Raw genomic sequence first — 15,645 nt, forward strand, 5'->3', positions numbered from 1 at the left:
TGGGGTGGACACCTACTGGCAATCAAGACCCTGCAGATTCTTTCACTCCCTCGCTGAGCCTTTTTTTCCTTCATCCCTAAAATGGGAATATTAATGCTTGCTGGGGTGGATGGAGGTTGGGAGGTCGGGAAATCAGGATAGTATTATCAACTCTCAGAGGAACTCAGTGCTCATGATAGTGACTGTGCTCCTATTTAATTGGTCACTTACTACATGCCAGACACCAAATCCCAAGAGAGGGGCATCATTGCCATTTATTTTCAGATTTGGAAAAGCTTAGAGGTGAAGTTCAAGGTCACACAGCAGAGAAGAGATCTGCACTCTAAGGAGAGTCCCCTACGGACTCCAAAGCCCCTGTCACCCTGTTCTGTTCCTTTCCTCATCTTGAAGGTTTTGTCTCCCCTCGGTGGGTGGTCTCACCTCCTTCTCTTCTTCCGGGCAGATTTCTTCTTCTTCTTCTTCCCCCTGGAGGAGGGTGGTGGCGTGAAGTCTCTGTCGAGGGACGCACTGTGGAGAACAAGGAGTCAGAGGACCCAGGGCTCCCCCATCCCCCAGCCGGGGCCCTGGCAGCCTGGGAAGGGGAAGGACCCAGATCTCTGCAAGACCAAGGACCCAGAGCAAACACCTAATTACCACCTCAGGGCTGATTCGGTCACACCTCAGATTAAGTGCTTCAAATAAGGACTTAATGAGACAGACGCTGAACGCTACCCAAACACCAATTGATTATTTAAAACAGAGTTATAGAGGTTAACTACTCCTTAATAGATTTATTATTGAATTTGCAAATGGCTCACCTTGGTAAATAAATCACTTTTTAAATAATTAATCAGCAGTTTGGCCCCCTCCTTCACCAATCCATCCTGTCCCTTAGTGCCTGCTGGAAATTCAATGGGAGGTGGAAGGTATGTTAAGTAGCAGCTGATTATTAAAAGTTTATTTGCCGAGGTCTAATGTAACGAGATCCATATCTTATACCGCCTCATGGAACCTCAAAAACCTCGCTCTTCAGGAATAATTATTTCCCGTGCAATTAAATTCAAATGCTCAGGCTGCAGTTAAATGATGTCAAGTTATCTCCTTTTATAATTGGGGCAGGCTCCAGGGATATATTTTTTTAAATGCTATCCCCATAGCAAAGAGAGGGGGTTTGGGGGGGTGGAGAACTGTCGGGAATTGAAACACGAAACCCAATTGTACTTTACTGGAAAATGTAATATTATCATCATTATTTTAGTAGCAATACCACCAGCATGGATGCATTTATCCTGTGCCAGGAGTTGTTAAGTATTTGGTACTCCACGAAAATAGTTTGAGGGTGGTGTGATTTTTAACCCTCTCGTTTTACAGGTGGGGAAACCGAGTTTCAGAGAGTTGAATGGATTTGCTGACGGCTACACCATCCAGAATTACCCAAGCTGGGATTTGCACCTGGGTGATTCCTGGCCCCTCCCCCTCCCCCTAGCTGCCTTCTCAAAGGTGATTGTGGGGCCCAGTCGTCTGGAAGTTGCCCAGCTCCCTAGAGAACATTGTCAAATGCTGCCGTGTTTAATTCCACTCTAAGAATCTGGATCATTGAGATTAATAGAGGAGTGATAAAATGATCAGAATATACATTAAGTTCTCTGCATCTCCAATAAATGAAGATCCCACGGCCCTAGAGATAGCGTTTCCAAGAGAGTCGCTTTGAGCAGGTTAGAAATAAATGTCACAGGAATCGAGGACATGCTGCTTAATCAGGCTCACGTGTCATGAAGCACAAACAACACACATACTCGGAAGCGAACAGGCTGCTTGGGTGGATGCAGTGGCCCTTTCCAAATATTGTGTCCAAAAAGTGTTTGACACAGAGGACGAGCCTAATAAATATTTGTCCAGTGACCAAATGAGGGGTGAGTGGATGAACTAATCCAGCTACGTGTCAAATCATCAGGTTTCCTATAAACACAGCCTGGCTGGGGAACAGCTGCCAGGGATTTGAGAGGAGAAATAAATAAATAAATAAGGGACAAATACTCAAGGAACAAAACAAAACAAAACCTTTTAATTGTATGTCTTTTAAAATGAGGAAAAGGTCTCTGTTTCAGACAAATATTCAAACTCCTAGAACCCCAGGGTGCCAAGGGAGCCCAGTTTGAGAACCACGGTCTTGGACTTGAATTTAAGTCATAGGACAAAACTGAGAAAATATTTAAATTGGGATAGATTTGAAGTCTGTGAGATGGCTTTCACGGATCCAGCCCCTTATAATTCCCCAGTGCCTTAGCCCAGGGGAGTCTGCTCTCCCTCAACCTCTTCACCCTGCAGCGGCCCGCCCAGCACCTGCCAGGTGTGCCGTCACCGAGGGGCTGAAGGAGTAGAAAGGCATGAAGCACTCTGGTGTTACATGTGCAGGGGCTGAGGATGCAGTGCTTATGCTGTTACAGACACGAGGTTACGCACAGTGACAGCATGCTGTGGCTAAATATGCAGTGGTCACAAGTGGAGCAGCCAAGTGGGTAGTGGTGAAGTATGCAGTGGTTAAGTACACACAGGCAGAGGTAAGTATGCAGTGGTTAAGTACACACAGGCATAGGGTTAGTATGCAGTGGTTAAGTACACACAGCAGAAGATTAGTATTCAGTGGTTAAGTACACACAGGCAGAAGTAAGTATGCAGTGGTTAAGTACACACAGGCAGAGGGTAAATATGCAGTGGGTAAGTACACACAGGCAGAGGGTAAATATGCAGTGGGTAAGTACACGCAGGCAGAAGATAAGTAGGAAGTGGTTAAGTACACACACAGGCAGAGGGTAAATACGAAATGGTTTAAGTGCACACAGGCAGAGGGTAAGTATGCAGTGTTAAGTACACACAGCAGAAGATTAGTATTCAGTGGTTAAGTACACACAGGCAGAGGTAAGTGTGCAGTGGGTAAGTACACACAGGCAGAGGGTAAGTATGCAGTGGTTAAGTACACAAAGGCAGAGGGTTAGTATGCAGTGGTTAAGTACACAGAAGCAAAGGATAAGTATGTAGTGGTTAAGTACACATGGGTAGAAGGTAAGTAGGAAGTGGTTAAGTACACACAGGCAGAGGGTAAGTATGCAGTGGTTTAAGTACACACAGGCAGAGGGTTAGTATGCAGTGGTTTAAGTACACACAGGCAGAGGGTTAGTATGCAGTGGTTAACACACTCTGTTGAGGCAGGCAGTGGGTAAGTGTGCAGAAGTGCCTAGTGGTTTTGTGCGCAGTAGTTCAACACGCAGGGCCAGGAGTGACGGTCACGTATGCAGGGGCTTAACACACAGTGGCTGAGTTTGCTGAGGTCAAATCTGTGTGGCTGAGAACGCAGCCGTGAGGAATCCTGGCCCCAGATCCTGACTAAGGTGGATTGAAGCCCAGTCTCTTCCTGGCTCTGGGTCTCATTGTCATCACCTAGAGGAAGGGAATCAAGGGCGGCCCCGTGTCATAAGTCATTGCTGGGAGCAGAGGAGCTGGCTTGTGTCACACGCCCTGCTGGGGCACGGAGTCAGTTTACAGTAAAGGGGCTTCTGTGACGGTCACGCACCACATGCTGGTGTTTCAATGACAGACCGTGGTCCCATCAGATGAGAACAGAGCTGAAAAACTCCTGTGGATTGCCGCCCAGCGCATCACCCCATGACACTGGTGTGGACAAACCCTCGGTGCTGCCAGTCATCAAAGAGTGTAGCGCACTCTGCATTATGTAGGGTACATAATACTCGGGGACAATAACACATTACAGTTTCCAGCTGATGTACTCATTGTACTTTGATTGTTAGAGCCAACGCCTATTTATGAAAAGAAAGCGTTTATTGCAAAAGAGCCCGCTCTGCTGCCACCCACAGATGGTGCTTGACCTCAGATCTTGATGGCACCATGTTCTCTTGTCCTTGATTGAGTCTCGTGCTACTTTGTGCATCTATGGGACATGTATAGAGCACACATCCTCCGTGTGCGCCGGGCTGTCCCATCTGGGTTCGCGTGAGCACACGCTGATGTTTGCACAGTGACAACGTCTCCTAAGGATGGATCTCTCAAAATACACCCCCGTTGTTAAATGATGCATGACCGTCGTGGAATCATTATGACTTTTATTATCACCATCGTGGTTATCATCGCTGTGCTTTTTAACATGTCAGAGAGTCCGTCCCAGAGAGAAGGGTTCGAGAGACCCAGATGCTGTACATTGGCAATGTGGCCTCGCTGTTCAGGTTTCATGTCCAGAACCTTCTCTCCCGGCCCCATGAGACTCACTCAACATGTTTCAAGACTTCCTGTGCCCTGGACCCACGGCTGGGACCCGTTGGTGTCCCATCTAGTTGATTCCTCACTGCGACCTTGAGAATGGGGTTTTCATATTCCCATTTTACAGTAGTGAAAACTGAGGCCCCAGGGGGAAGAGGAACATGGTCACTCAGTTTGTCAGGGGCAGCATCCCAGAGAGAGCCCAGGGCTCTAGGTCTCACGGCCTCCCCTTCCACCCTTGGGAAGATGCTGTTTTGAAAGGACAGAGTTTCCCCTCTTCCCTGTTCTCTCCCCCCGGCCCTCAGCTGTCACAATAACTTCCCTCCCTGTTTCCTAGACAGTACTCTCCAGATCTGATGTTGAGCTTCACTTCTGAAGAGCGGATTGGACGTCACTGTGTTTCTCTCCGGTTGAATTCACAGCCTCACCTTTGTCACTGTGCAAACATCAGTCCCATCGCTGAGACTCCGTGGGCAAAAATCTCTGGCTTCCTAAGCCACTTCTTCAAAATGCCATAACCTTGTCTCCTAGAATCAGGGTCTTTAACTAGAGATCCCTGTGCATCAGCCTCAGAGGCCAATAAACCTTCTGAAAAGGTGCCCAGTTTTTCAGAGTGTTCTTTGAGTGACACATTTTTTTTTTTCTGAACACAGCAGTCGGCCCTCAGCTTTTATCTAGTTTTATCTAATTCTCAATACAGCTTAGAACTTCTGCCTTAGGCAACCAAGAACTGCAGGATGTAAGAAGAGAATTTGAACCAGGGGCAGAGGTCCTCGGGCTAATCTCGGTCCTCCCACAAACTGGCCTCAGTTTCCCCACCTACAAAATGGCGTTGACCTCTGATTCAACATCAGGAATCTGGAGGAGATTTATTGGTGGGGAAACCAGATTCATTGGCCCAGGACTGTGGCAGGATAACAAGACAGGATTGGCTCCTGCTGGTGAGGCTGGATTACAGAGTGCTGTATATGGATTTAGAATCTCCAGAGGCCAAAGATAGGATGGTCTCTAATATTGGGGGGAGGGGAAGAATCACAGGATAGTTAACCTTTTCATTAGCATCTGTAGAGTAATGTGTTAGATGTTAGTCTAGGACTTAAGATCAAAGAGACGGGAGTTCAACACTTCACTTGGCCACACTCTGGCCGCCATATTTTGGGCAAGTTACTTCTCTCTGATGTTCAATAAAATACTTATTATACAGCAGGTGCTTAAAAGGTGCTTTGAATAATTGAACTCAGGAATGAATACAGAAATCTGGAACTCAGATCTGGGCTGAAATCATGATTTGGGAATCAAAGGCGCCTTCGATCATTAAAATGGAAAGAAACTATCATTTATGGTTAGGAGTCAACAAACTATAACCAGAAGGTCAAACCTACCCCACTTCCTGTTTTTATAAATAAAGTTTTATTGGAACTCAGGTTTGCCTATTTATTTGCATAATGTCTATGGTTGGGTTTGTGGGACCATGGCAGAGTCAAGTACCTAGGGCAGAAACTACCATGTCCACAGATCTAAAGCAATTACTGTCTGTTTTTCTACAGGAAATAAAAAAAAAATAGACTGACCTCTTTTTTAAGGGTCTGAAAGGGGAACTTGCAGAAGAAAGGGAGGAATGGCCAGAGAGGCCAACTTCATTTCTGAATCTCCAGTTTGAACTTCCCCAGAGACCAAGAGAGGAAAGAGGAGGGCATCTCACCTTCGAGCTCTGGCAGGACCCAGCTCCCGGCAGGCCTTGTCTCTCTCCCAGCTGTTGGTGCCCAAGGCCTCAGTGGCCAGACGCTGACTCAGTTTTTCTGAAGGTCCATCCTGGGCTGGACCTATGGGGCTGCTCTGGGGCTCTGTCCTGTGGGGGAAGAAATGAAAAGGCATGGGTTAGGCGATGCAGGGGACCGGTCACTAAATTCAGATTTTCATTTTCAGCTTCCTTTGTAGTTAGGTTGAAACTGTTAGATTATCTTTGGACAATTGTCTTTGAGTAGTCGTTTCCACTTTAAGCCCATCATGACCCACATGACTTCTCCTGTTCTCTCTTCCTCTGTTCTAGTGACTTTGGGTGCTGCATATTCTGCAGGATGAAGCTCCTCAATGGAGGAGAAACAACTGAATCACATCAGATTTTCAAGAGAGAAGTACACCTTACTAAGATTAAGACACTCAGATTTTGGAGCTTGTTACTACAGCGTACCTTAGCCTATCCTGACTAAACCAAGGGGAGGTGCAGGAAACCAGCATTCTACTTTCTTGTCTTAAAACACAATTAGAGGACAAAGCATGATATGATTAGCTGAAACTCTACTTTGACAGTTCTATTTGATTTCTTCACCTCATCTGTACACTCTTATGCACAGTTTCTCTTGACATCATTTACCTGTGGCTACCATGGCCCAAAAACATTAAATGGAAAATTCTAGAAACAAACAAATTTTAAGTTCCAAACGTGCACTATTCTGAGTAGTGTAATGATATCTTGCATCATCCCACTCTGTCCTGCCCAGAAGTGAATCATCTCCCTTACTTGTGAATCACTTAGCAGCCATTTTGGTTATCAGATCGACTGTGACTGTACCACGGTCCTGTTCAAGTCACCTTTATTTAACTTAACGATGACCCCAAAGTCCAAGACAATGATGTTATCCACTTGGAAGCTGAAGAGATTTGCTAAGTGCTTCATTGGAGTAAAAAAGCCGAAAGAACAATGAATATTTTTGTTTTTAGTGAGATGCACTTATGTAACTTTTATTACAACATGATTATTAAATTTTATTATCAGTTATTGTTAGTCTCTCACTGTGCCTGATGTATAAATTAAACTTTATCATGGTTGTGCATGTATAGGAGAAAACAGAGGCTTCAGTACTATCCTTGGTTTTAGGCGTCCATTGGGGATCTTGAAACACTTCTGCTGTGGGTATGGAGGGGATGATTGATCACGTAAGAGATCACTTAAGTCTGATTACTTAACATGTCTGAGTTCCCTCAATTGTAAAAAAGGGAATAATATTAGCCAGTGTATTGTTACATTGTTGTGCAGACAAAATGAGATTATTCATGCAGACAAAAAAGTCTAGAAATTGTCTTTTTTTTTTTACTTCCTTGCAAACCGATTGTCCCTGACAGGTATGAGATCACCTGGGATCTCAGAGATCAGAAGCTCCCTCCTTTGCTACAGATGTAGGCTCCAAATAATACTGGGGAGCAGCCAAGGAGTCTCACCTCTTATTTGAAGTCCCAGAGAGTGACAAGAAGTTGCCTAGTTCCTCAGCTTTGGAAGAAACTGTCGCTCCAATTCCTAGTTCCCAACCAGGAGGAGTCGGGAGTTCGGGGGTCACAGATGTATTTGGCACCTTCCAGAAAGCTCTCCTCCCTGCTCACCCTGTCTTCAGACCCCCCCAGGTCAGACATCGATCAAAAGCATTTTTCATGCACCAGGCTGCTGCAGCCAGTGCATCAGGACTGGTTTCAGGACTCAGGATGAACGCATCTGATAAGCCCCTGGCTCCTTGGGGCTTCCAGGGGAGCCAGCCAAGCCCAGTCAATATTGAAGGAAGGGCAGAAAAACACATCCATCTCTGTCAGCTGCATATCAGTGAATCTTTAGAAGCAGAGCCAGGAGGGACGGAGGTTCTAATAAGGGCTGCCCTCCTCCCTGATGGCTCCTGGCTTCTAGAACTCCCACCTTACCCAGCCTCGGTTCTCCCTAGACCTCCCTGCCCCAGTCTCCTACTATGAGAGCTCCATTTCTGTGCCTTCCCCCCTGTCCATGGGTCTCTGTGGAATTGGAGCTAGGAATTGTTACATAGTTGTGCAGACTAAATGAGATGATTCATGCAAACAAAAAAAGTCTAGAAATTGTCATCTCTTAACAACTCAAAGCTTGCAGTTTCTGCCTGGCTCCCAGCAAGACGGGCCTTGACCTGCTCTTGTCCTGCTTAGGTTCACCTGAGTGCATTAACTCCAGTTTCCTGAGTGCTTCTGACGTGGGCACAGCAGTTCTAGAATTTACATCCTGGATGGAGGAGTAGATAATCAACACAGAGGTAAACCTGTGGCTTATTTAATGGTGATCGATTATGGTGAGAATAAAGCAGAATGCAGGAGTAGGGATGGAGGGGTGGCTGCTATCTTGCAGAAAGGAATCAGAGAAGACCTTTGAAGGGAGTAACGACGGAGCACAGACTTGAAAAAAATAGAGGCCAACCTTGAAGCTTGGGTGGTTAAAAATGTGTTCACAGATTCTCTGACGTTCATGCCATCCCCCCCCCCCAAAAAAAAAAAAAAAAAAAAGGAACGAATTTCTTTCCCTAAGAAGTTGGAATGGGCTTATTAACTTCCTTTAAGTGCACAGAATGTGGTAGAAGTGATAATGTGTGACTTTCAAACTAGGTCACTGAAAGCACCCTCTGCCTTGCTCTCTTGATCATTCTGGGGAAAAAAAAAACAGCTGCCACTTGGCAAGGACACCCAAATGGCCCCACAGAGGGACTCATGTGAGGAAGTGAGGCCCCCTGCCAACAGCCAGCACCAACATGTCACCTTGAAGTGGATCTTCCCACTCCAGTCAAGCCTTCAGATGTGACTGCAGCCCCCCCCCCCCCCCCCCCCCCCGAAGACATGTGGCCACAACCTCATGGTGAACCAGAACCACCGGGCCAAACTCCCTTCTCACAGAAACTATGAAGTTCCATAGTTGATTGCTGTTTTCTGCCACCAAGCTTTGGAGCCATTTATTGCATAGTAATATCTAATTTCTACCCAAGTATCTGCAGAAAGGGAGGTTTAAAGACCCTTAGGATCTACAAGGAACAGAAAACAAAGACCAGAGTGGCAAGAGGTGAGATCAGAGATCATGTCTTTCGGGTCCACGGCCTTTGGGTTTTCTGAGCTGACATGTGGAATCTTTGAAACAGACTTACGGAGTTTGTCTTACCTTTTGGAAGGACTGTTCTAGAATTGAGGGGCACTGGAATGAGGGGAAGAAAGAGAAGATCTGGGGAGCCCTTTGCCATGGTTCAGACTCAGATCAGGGTAGCAGGGATGAAGGCCATGCACGGTCAGGCTCCAACACATTTTGAAAGCAGGGCAAACATCGTCTACTGCTGGTTACAAGTAGGAGCAGGAGAGTAGGAGAAGGGCAAGAGTCAAGGATGACTCCAAGGATTTGAGCTCCGGCGGCTGCCAAGAGGGAGCCCCTGGTGAGATGGAGAAGGTGCGCGGGTGTAGGGAGCAAGACTCCGGGGAAATCTGCTCCTTTTCTAGGATATGACAGTCCCTTTGCTATGCCGACGGCAGCCCCTAATAATGAGCTGTCATTTAATTGTGTTCGCTCACACTGCAAGCTGAGCTCCCTGAGAACAGGACTGTTCTTCCTGCCTCAGATCTTAGGGAGAAGGCTCCCTTCAAAAAGTTAGAAAAGGCTCTGGACTAGTGCTTTCACCTTAGAGTTGATGGGAATGGACACCCAGAGACAGCCAATAACCCAACTAGCGCCTCCGTCTACTCAGATTGCCCCACGTCTTCTCAAATTGACAGGATTTTTTGGTACCAGGGATTGAACTCAGGGACACTTGACCACTGAGCCCCATCCCCAGCCCTATTTTGTATTTGATTTAGAGACTAGAGTCTCACTGAGCCTTGTTTTTGCGGAGGCTGGCTTTGAACTCACGATCCTCTTGCCTCAGCCTCCCGAGCCTCTGGGATGACAAGTGTGCGCCACCGCACTGTCTCTACAGCAGTTTTTTTTTTTTTTTTTTTTTAAAAGAAGAGTGATCCAAAAGTTCATGGATTTATACCTGTTTCCTAGCAGAGTCTTGAGTTGGAGACACATAAGATTGGAATTTTGGCTTCTTGGAGCATTGTAGGGGACCAAGCGACAAATATATACCAGAAACAATCCTATAGTAGACAAAAACTGAGTCATCTGGAGGTTAGGGGCAGCTGGGGGTGGGATTTCCTGGGCCAACGGGAGGGTTCGGATTCAGAGATGGGAAAACCTGGCTGTGGTGTGGTGAGGAGGGAGGGAATGGGGCGGGAGGGGATTCACGCTCTTTGACATGGTGGATGGTGTTTTATTTTCCTTTTTCCAACAGTGCTGGCTCTGCCTCACCTGGGCTTGGGTGCCAGGCCTGGGATTGTGCAATAAAAGGGACAGCCATATAATTAATTCTACCAGACACACAGGCAGCACTGAGGGGTGTGGGGAGAAGGGAACCTTCCATAATATAACATTTGAAATCTTTTTTCAAAATGTTCCAATGCTTTGTGTCTCAGCTTTCTGAAAACTGAAAGAAACTCAGAAGGCAGAAGTTCGAGTTTCCCAAATTTGATGCAGTAGCCGAGGCTCCCCAGGAGTTTTTAAAAATGCAGATTCCTAGGTCCCATCCCAGTCATAATAAAGGAGTCTTAAAGGGGTGAACCTAGGAATCTGCATGTTAAAGAAACAACCCGGGTAATTCAGCTTCCTATGGGGTCAAGAATAAAGTCCAAAGGCCCTGCATGATCTGCCTCAGCCCTGCTTTCAACGCCATCTCCTGTGCCCCTCTCTGTCCCTTTCACTGTTCTAGCCAAATAGGTCCTTGCTTTCTCAAATAGGTCAAGTGGTAACTGCCCCAGGGCCTTTGCTCCTGCTGCCTCCCACCTGGCATGCATTTCCTCCAGCTGTTTGCATATGTAGCTCCTCCTCCTCATTGAAGCATCACTTCTCCTCTTCACCCACCATAGAAACCCCTGGTGCCCGCTGCGTTATTTCTTTATAGCATTTATTATCATTTGAAACAATCATTTTCTACGTTGTTGGCTAACCAGTTCTCTTCTGGACTAGAACACAAGCTTCATGGGAAGGGGAACTGGTCACTGAACCCCCAGAGATATAGTGTCTGATGCAGTGTATCTTTCTGCTCAGAGAATGTTTGTTGAATGACTCAATGGATGGATGGACAGATGGATGGATGGATGGATGGATGGATGGATGGATGGATAGATGAATTAGTGAATTCTGACCACTGCTCCTTTGTGGGAACCATCCATCAGATTTGACCTCTTCTTACAAACAACGAAGTGGGGGTCCTGGGAAGAAGTGCGGTCTGGAGACGCACAGCACTTCCGTGGAATCAGCCCGGCCCCCACCTCCATCAACCTGTCTGTAGCTCTGCACCCTTTGCAGGGCCTCAAGAAAAATCCCAGGATCCATTTTGCTGAAGAGTGATGGCAGCTGCCTCCTTGTCCATGTTGCATTAAATTAAAAAAAAAAAAAAACTTAAAAGGAAGGCGAGATCTTCGGGGGGGGGGGGTACAGCTGAAACAGTGGAGTCAAGGGCTGGCACAGTCCACTTCCCAGGGGGAGGGGCAGCCACCGGTGCTGAGTTCCTCAAGGACTGCCCCCTCCCCCTGCTTTCCTGCTAATCAGCAACCTGGAGCTGACAGGCTGCTGTCCGTTGTCATGGCAACCGGAAGATTCCCAGACTCTGATAAGAGTCAGGGCTGAACTTTCCGCAAAACTCTGTAAGATGCCTGGATCCCCAGCCACATGCCTGCTCCCGCCCCCCCATCAAAGCCACCGCTCATGGGGCAGAACAGCCAGCCGCTCCGAACAAAGTGCTCATTTGGCCCAGGTTAACATCATTTTGGGAATCGGAGACCAGTGATGTTGGAGCAGGAAGAGCCCCAGATCAGCCCATCTCTGAGCGGAGGCAAGGGGGCGCATCCAAATCCACATCAGAGCTGTGTCTGGAATGGCGGGCGGCCTTTGGATTCCTAGTCCAGTGCTCTTTCTGGGTTGCTCGATCCTAAGGTCAGCCAGCATTTATCAAGCACCCACTGTTTGCCAGACCCTGGGATTGGCAGTTCTTCATCATCAGCTCATTGCAAACTTCCAAAGCAGCCCAGGCGCAGGTGCTGTCCTTCCCACCATGAGAGCAGAGGAATGGACTGGGAGATACGATGTGGCCGGAACACCAGCAGCCCTGCCTGTGTGTGAGGATCAATTCAGACAAAAAGAAGAGAATTCTGGAAAACGTTTTGGAACGACCGGGAAATGATAAGCAGGGTGCAAAGTGAATCCTGATGATTGCCCTGCAAGACATGAACTTGCCCTGAGTGTTGGCAGAGGACTTGCACCTCCATGTTTGACCCCAACCTTACATCCTGCAAAGAGAAATGGCATCGGGTCCGTTAGATTTGGGACATCCCTGATCCTGATGGCCTCCACTCCTCTGTTAGCTGTTCCTGGGTGCAGGGCATGTCTGAGCTATTGCCTCATCTGATGCTAACAACGCATCGCAGGGTGCGTGGTGAACCTGCATCCCTCACTTAACCATCGAGCCCCATCCCCAGCCCTTTTTAATGTTTTCTTTAGAGACAGGGTCTCACTGAGTTGCTTAGGGCCTCACGAAATTGCTGTGGCTGGCTTTGAACTCATGATCCTCCTGCCTCAGCCTCCCGAGCCGCTGGGATCACAGGTGTGGGCCACTGCGCCTGGCCGGCCCCACCTGCTTGCTCTTTGCTTGCACCCAGAGCTGTGAATGAGCCACCCTTGGGTCTCCACTTCCAGACACCCTCAATCTGCTGGGTCCCATAGGGAATGTAAGTCCAGACCCTCATTCACACTCACGAGCCCACCAGAGAGCCCAAGGTTCGCTATGGGGCAGATCGCCCAGGGGCAAGATGGATTTGGCTAATTTGTGCCTTGGCCTCTTTATATCTCGGCCTACAGACTTGGTATGTCCAGTCTTTTTCAAGGTTCATCTCATTAATTGAGCCTGGTTTGAGGTAGTCTGCAGGAACATGACACTGGCTGGAAAAAGCATCCGAGTTTGAGAGAAGTCTAGGATTCGACAGCTGCTCTAGGGGGTGTCACTGGGGTGCGGGGGCGGGCATGCTCATTTTAGCAGAAACTGAAACGAAAACAAGACCTTTTTAATGAGATTGGCATTTCCCTCTTTGTTTCATTCATTATCCAACAGTTGCTGATGAACTTCTCCTTGGTGTTAGGTTTCAAGATGCAAAAGTGACTTAGGTCTCTGTCCTCAAGGAGGTCCACCCTGGAAGGAGAGACAGATTCCTAAGCTGAGAGTTACAGGGTAGAATGGTACGTTCTCTGATAGGAGCTTAGAGGAACATGGAGGTATAGATAATGCACTTGACTCAGCTTAGGGAACGTGGCAGGTGGCCATACGGGTCCTAAAGGATGGGTGGAGGCTGCTCAGGGAAGCAGAGCAAAAAGAAAGAGCATGTGCAAAGGCCCTGCTCCAAGACACAGCGGTGAATCTCTCCTATGACTGTATAGGATGCAGTAAGTTATTAAGAGCCAGTTGGGTGGAGAAACTGGTTGAAAGGAACTGGGGAGGAAGCTGGGGCTGGATCCTTCAGGGCCACAGGGACAAGTGCTTTTGAAGTCTAATGTATACCCAAGTCCCGTGGGGATCATGCTAGAAGGTGGCTGCTGACTCAGTGGATCTGGAGTGGGGTGCAGGGGAGCCTGCGCTTCTGCATCTCTACCAGCTTCTAGGGGATGCTGCATCTCCACGGACCACACCTCTAGTATCCAGACTGCAGATTCTGCCAAGGATTTGAACTTGATCCTGGGATCGACCTGCACGGTCCAGCACAGCCCTCTACCACTCTCCCTGCTCAGGCAACGGGTGAGAATAGATCGCTTAGTTCTCAGGGCTGAGAGCAAGCGCGTGAGCGTATGGATGCGCAGGCGTGGACGAGCGCACGAGAAACACTCTTGTATATCAATAATTGCCCAGTTCTCAAGTTCAGGTCAGAGGACCCAGAAAAATCATATGGAGAAAAATCGGCTCAGCATTTCTTACTCAGCTCAGCCAAGCAGATCAGCCCCAACCTGCCTGAGCCTTGAACTCCCACCACACAACACATCCATCTGCTGCCCTTGCTCAGCCCCAACCCTGCCCCCAGCCATTGCTTTCCTCCCAGTCCAGCCTGCCGATTGCCCATTTGCAACAAGAGATCCAACTGCTGAGAAGAGGATTGGATTTGACTGTGAGGACTGCCTGAGGCACAGGACGTCTCCAAGTAGAGCATGAGCTGAACTCCAGAACGACGTGGCTTCCCACTTAAACAGCTTGCAAACTAGAGTCAAGGGATGCTGGGAAGGCACAGGAATCCACAAGTCCTACTGAGCTAGGCTCAGGCCCTGATTGCTATGAACCTGTGTCACCCTCGGCAAGAATAACGTCTCCCGTTGCAGCCCAGGGTCCCCCGAGGAGCATTGCATCAGCTGGAATTGTAGACAGCACTTGGGTCTCTCCGAGGACAGTGAGGGGCAGGTCCTGTGAGGTGAGTTCCTTTGGAGCATCCTAGCAGATGCTGCTGGCAGAGGGACCAAGCAAGTGAGACTTCAGGGAAGAGGGAAGAGGATCTCAGCCTAAGAGGAAGCCCTCAGCTCCGGGCGGGGGGAAGGTCAGCACAAGACCTGGAAGAGTGAAAATTGGTCCCGAAAGGTGCGATCAAGGTCCATGCCCCGAATCTTCATTCAGTACATATTTATTGCGCACCTGCTTTGTGCAAGCCTTGTTAAATCCCTTCCTACGGAGCTTGCATTCTACTGCAATGGGCAGAGGGAGGAGGGGAGTGGAAGGTAAACATAAATAAGTGATAAATAGGGAGACTTGAGCCGGTGATGACGGTTACAGAGAAAAGAAATAGAGCAGGGTAAGGGATGTGGAATCTTATTGGGAGAGGATTGCAATTTTAAACGAGGTGATTAGAGAAGACCTCACTGAGAAGGTGACATTACAGAAAAGGATCAAAGGCAAGGGCAGAGGGAGCCTTGGAGTGCATACTAGGCAGCTGGCACAGCCCGTGCAAAGGCCCTGCAGTCGGAACAGACTCTATGTCCCGAGGAGGAATCTCAGTGTGGCCGAAGCCAGATAAGTAAGGGAGAGAAGAGCAGGAGGTGACGTCAGAGAGGCAACACGGGAGAGCTCACGTGGGGTCTGGCGGGCTATTGCAAGGACCTGGATTTTGCTCTCCGGGAAATGAGAAGTCACAGGAGACAGGATCTGGCTGGGCTTTAAAGGATCCTTTGGCTGTTTGCTGGATATAGACAACGAGGGAGCTGTAATGGGTGCAGGAAGGCCACTGAGGGGACGACAGTGACAACCCCCAGGAGGGAAGAAGGTGGCGGAGGGAGCGTCAGACCCTGGACATAGAGAGAGGGAGGATGGAGGAGTTTCACGTGGATGGAACGTGCGGTGTGCAAGAGGAAGGTCGACCATCGTCCCACCTGAGCTACTAGCAGGACTGAGTTGTGGAACACTGAACCAGGACCAATGACAGGGAGAGACAGGAATTCGGGAGGAGTCCTGTGGAGCTCAGGCTCAGTGATGTTAGTTTTGAGATCCCAGCGAGACACCCATGTGGACCTGG

The 15,645-nt window shown here is 48.3% G+C and overlaps 1 protein-coding gene across 1 annotated transcript in view; it reads right to left on the reverse strand.

The window, feature by feature from the left end:
* Positions 1–15,645, reverse strand: part of SRRM4 (serine/arginine repetitive matrix 4) — a gene marked incomplete at both ends in the record, with an annotated part of 141,949 nt that overhangs the window by 30,076 nt on the left and 96,228 nt on the right. Inside the window, 2 exons of the mRNA XM_081288187.1 lie at positions 421–507; positions 5,954–6,100. Coding sequence (XP_081144313.1) covers positions 421–507; positions 5,954–6,100 — 234 coding nt within the window. The remainder of the gene's footprint in view (positions 1–420; positions 508–5,953; positions 6,101–15,645) is intronic.

The sequence above is a fragment of the Spermophilus citellus genome (assembly GCF_964194105.1).
Source record: "Spermophilus citellus genome assembly, chromosome: 3".
In the NCBI taxonomy this organism is placed as follows: Eukaryota; Metazoa; Chordata; class Mammalia; order Rodentia; family Sciuridae; genus Spermophilus; species Spermophilus citellus.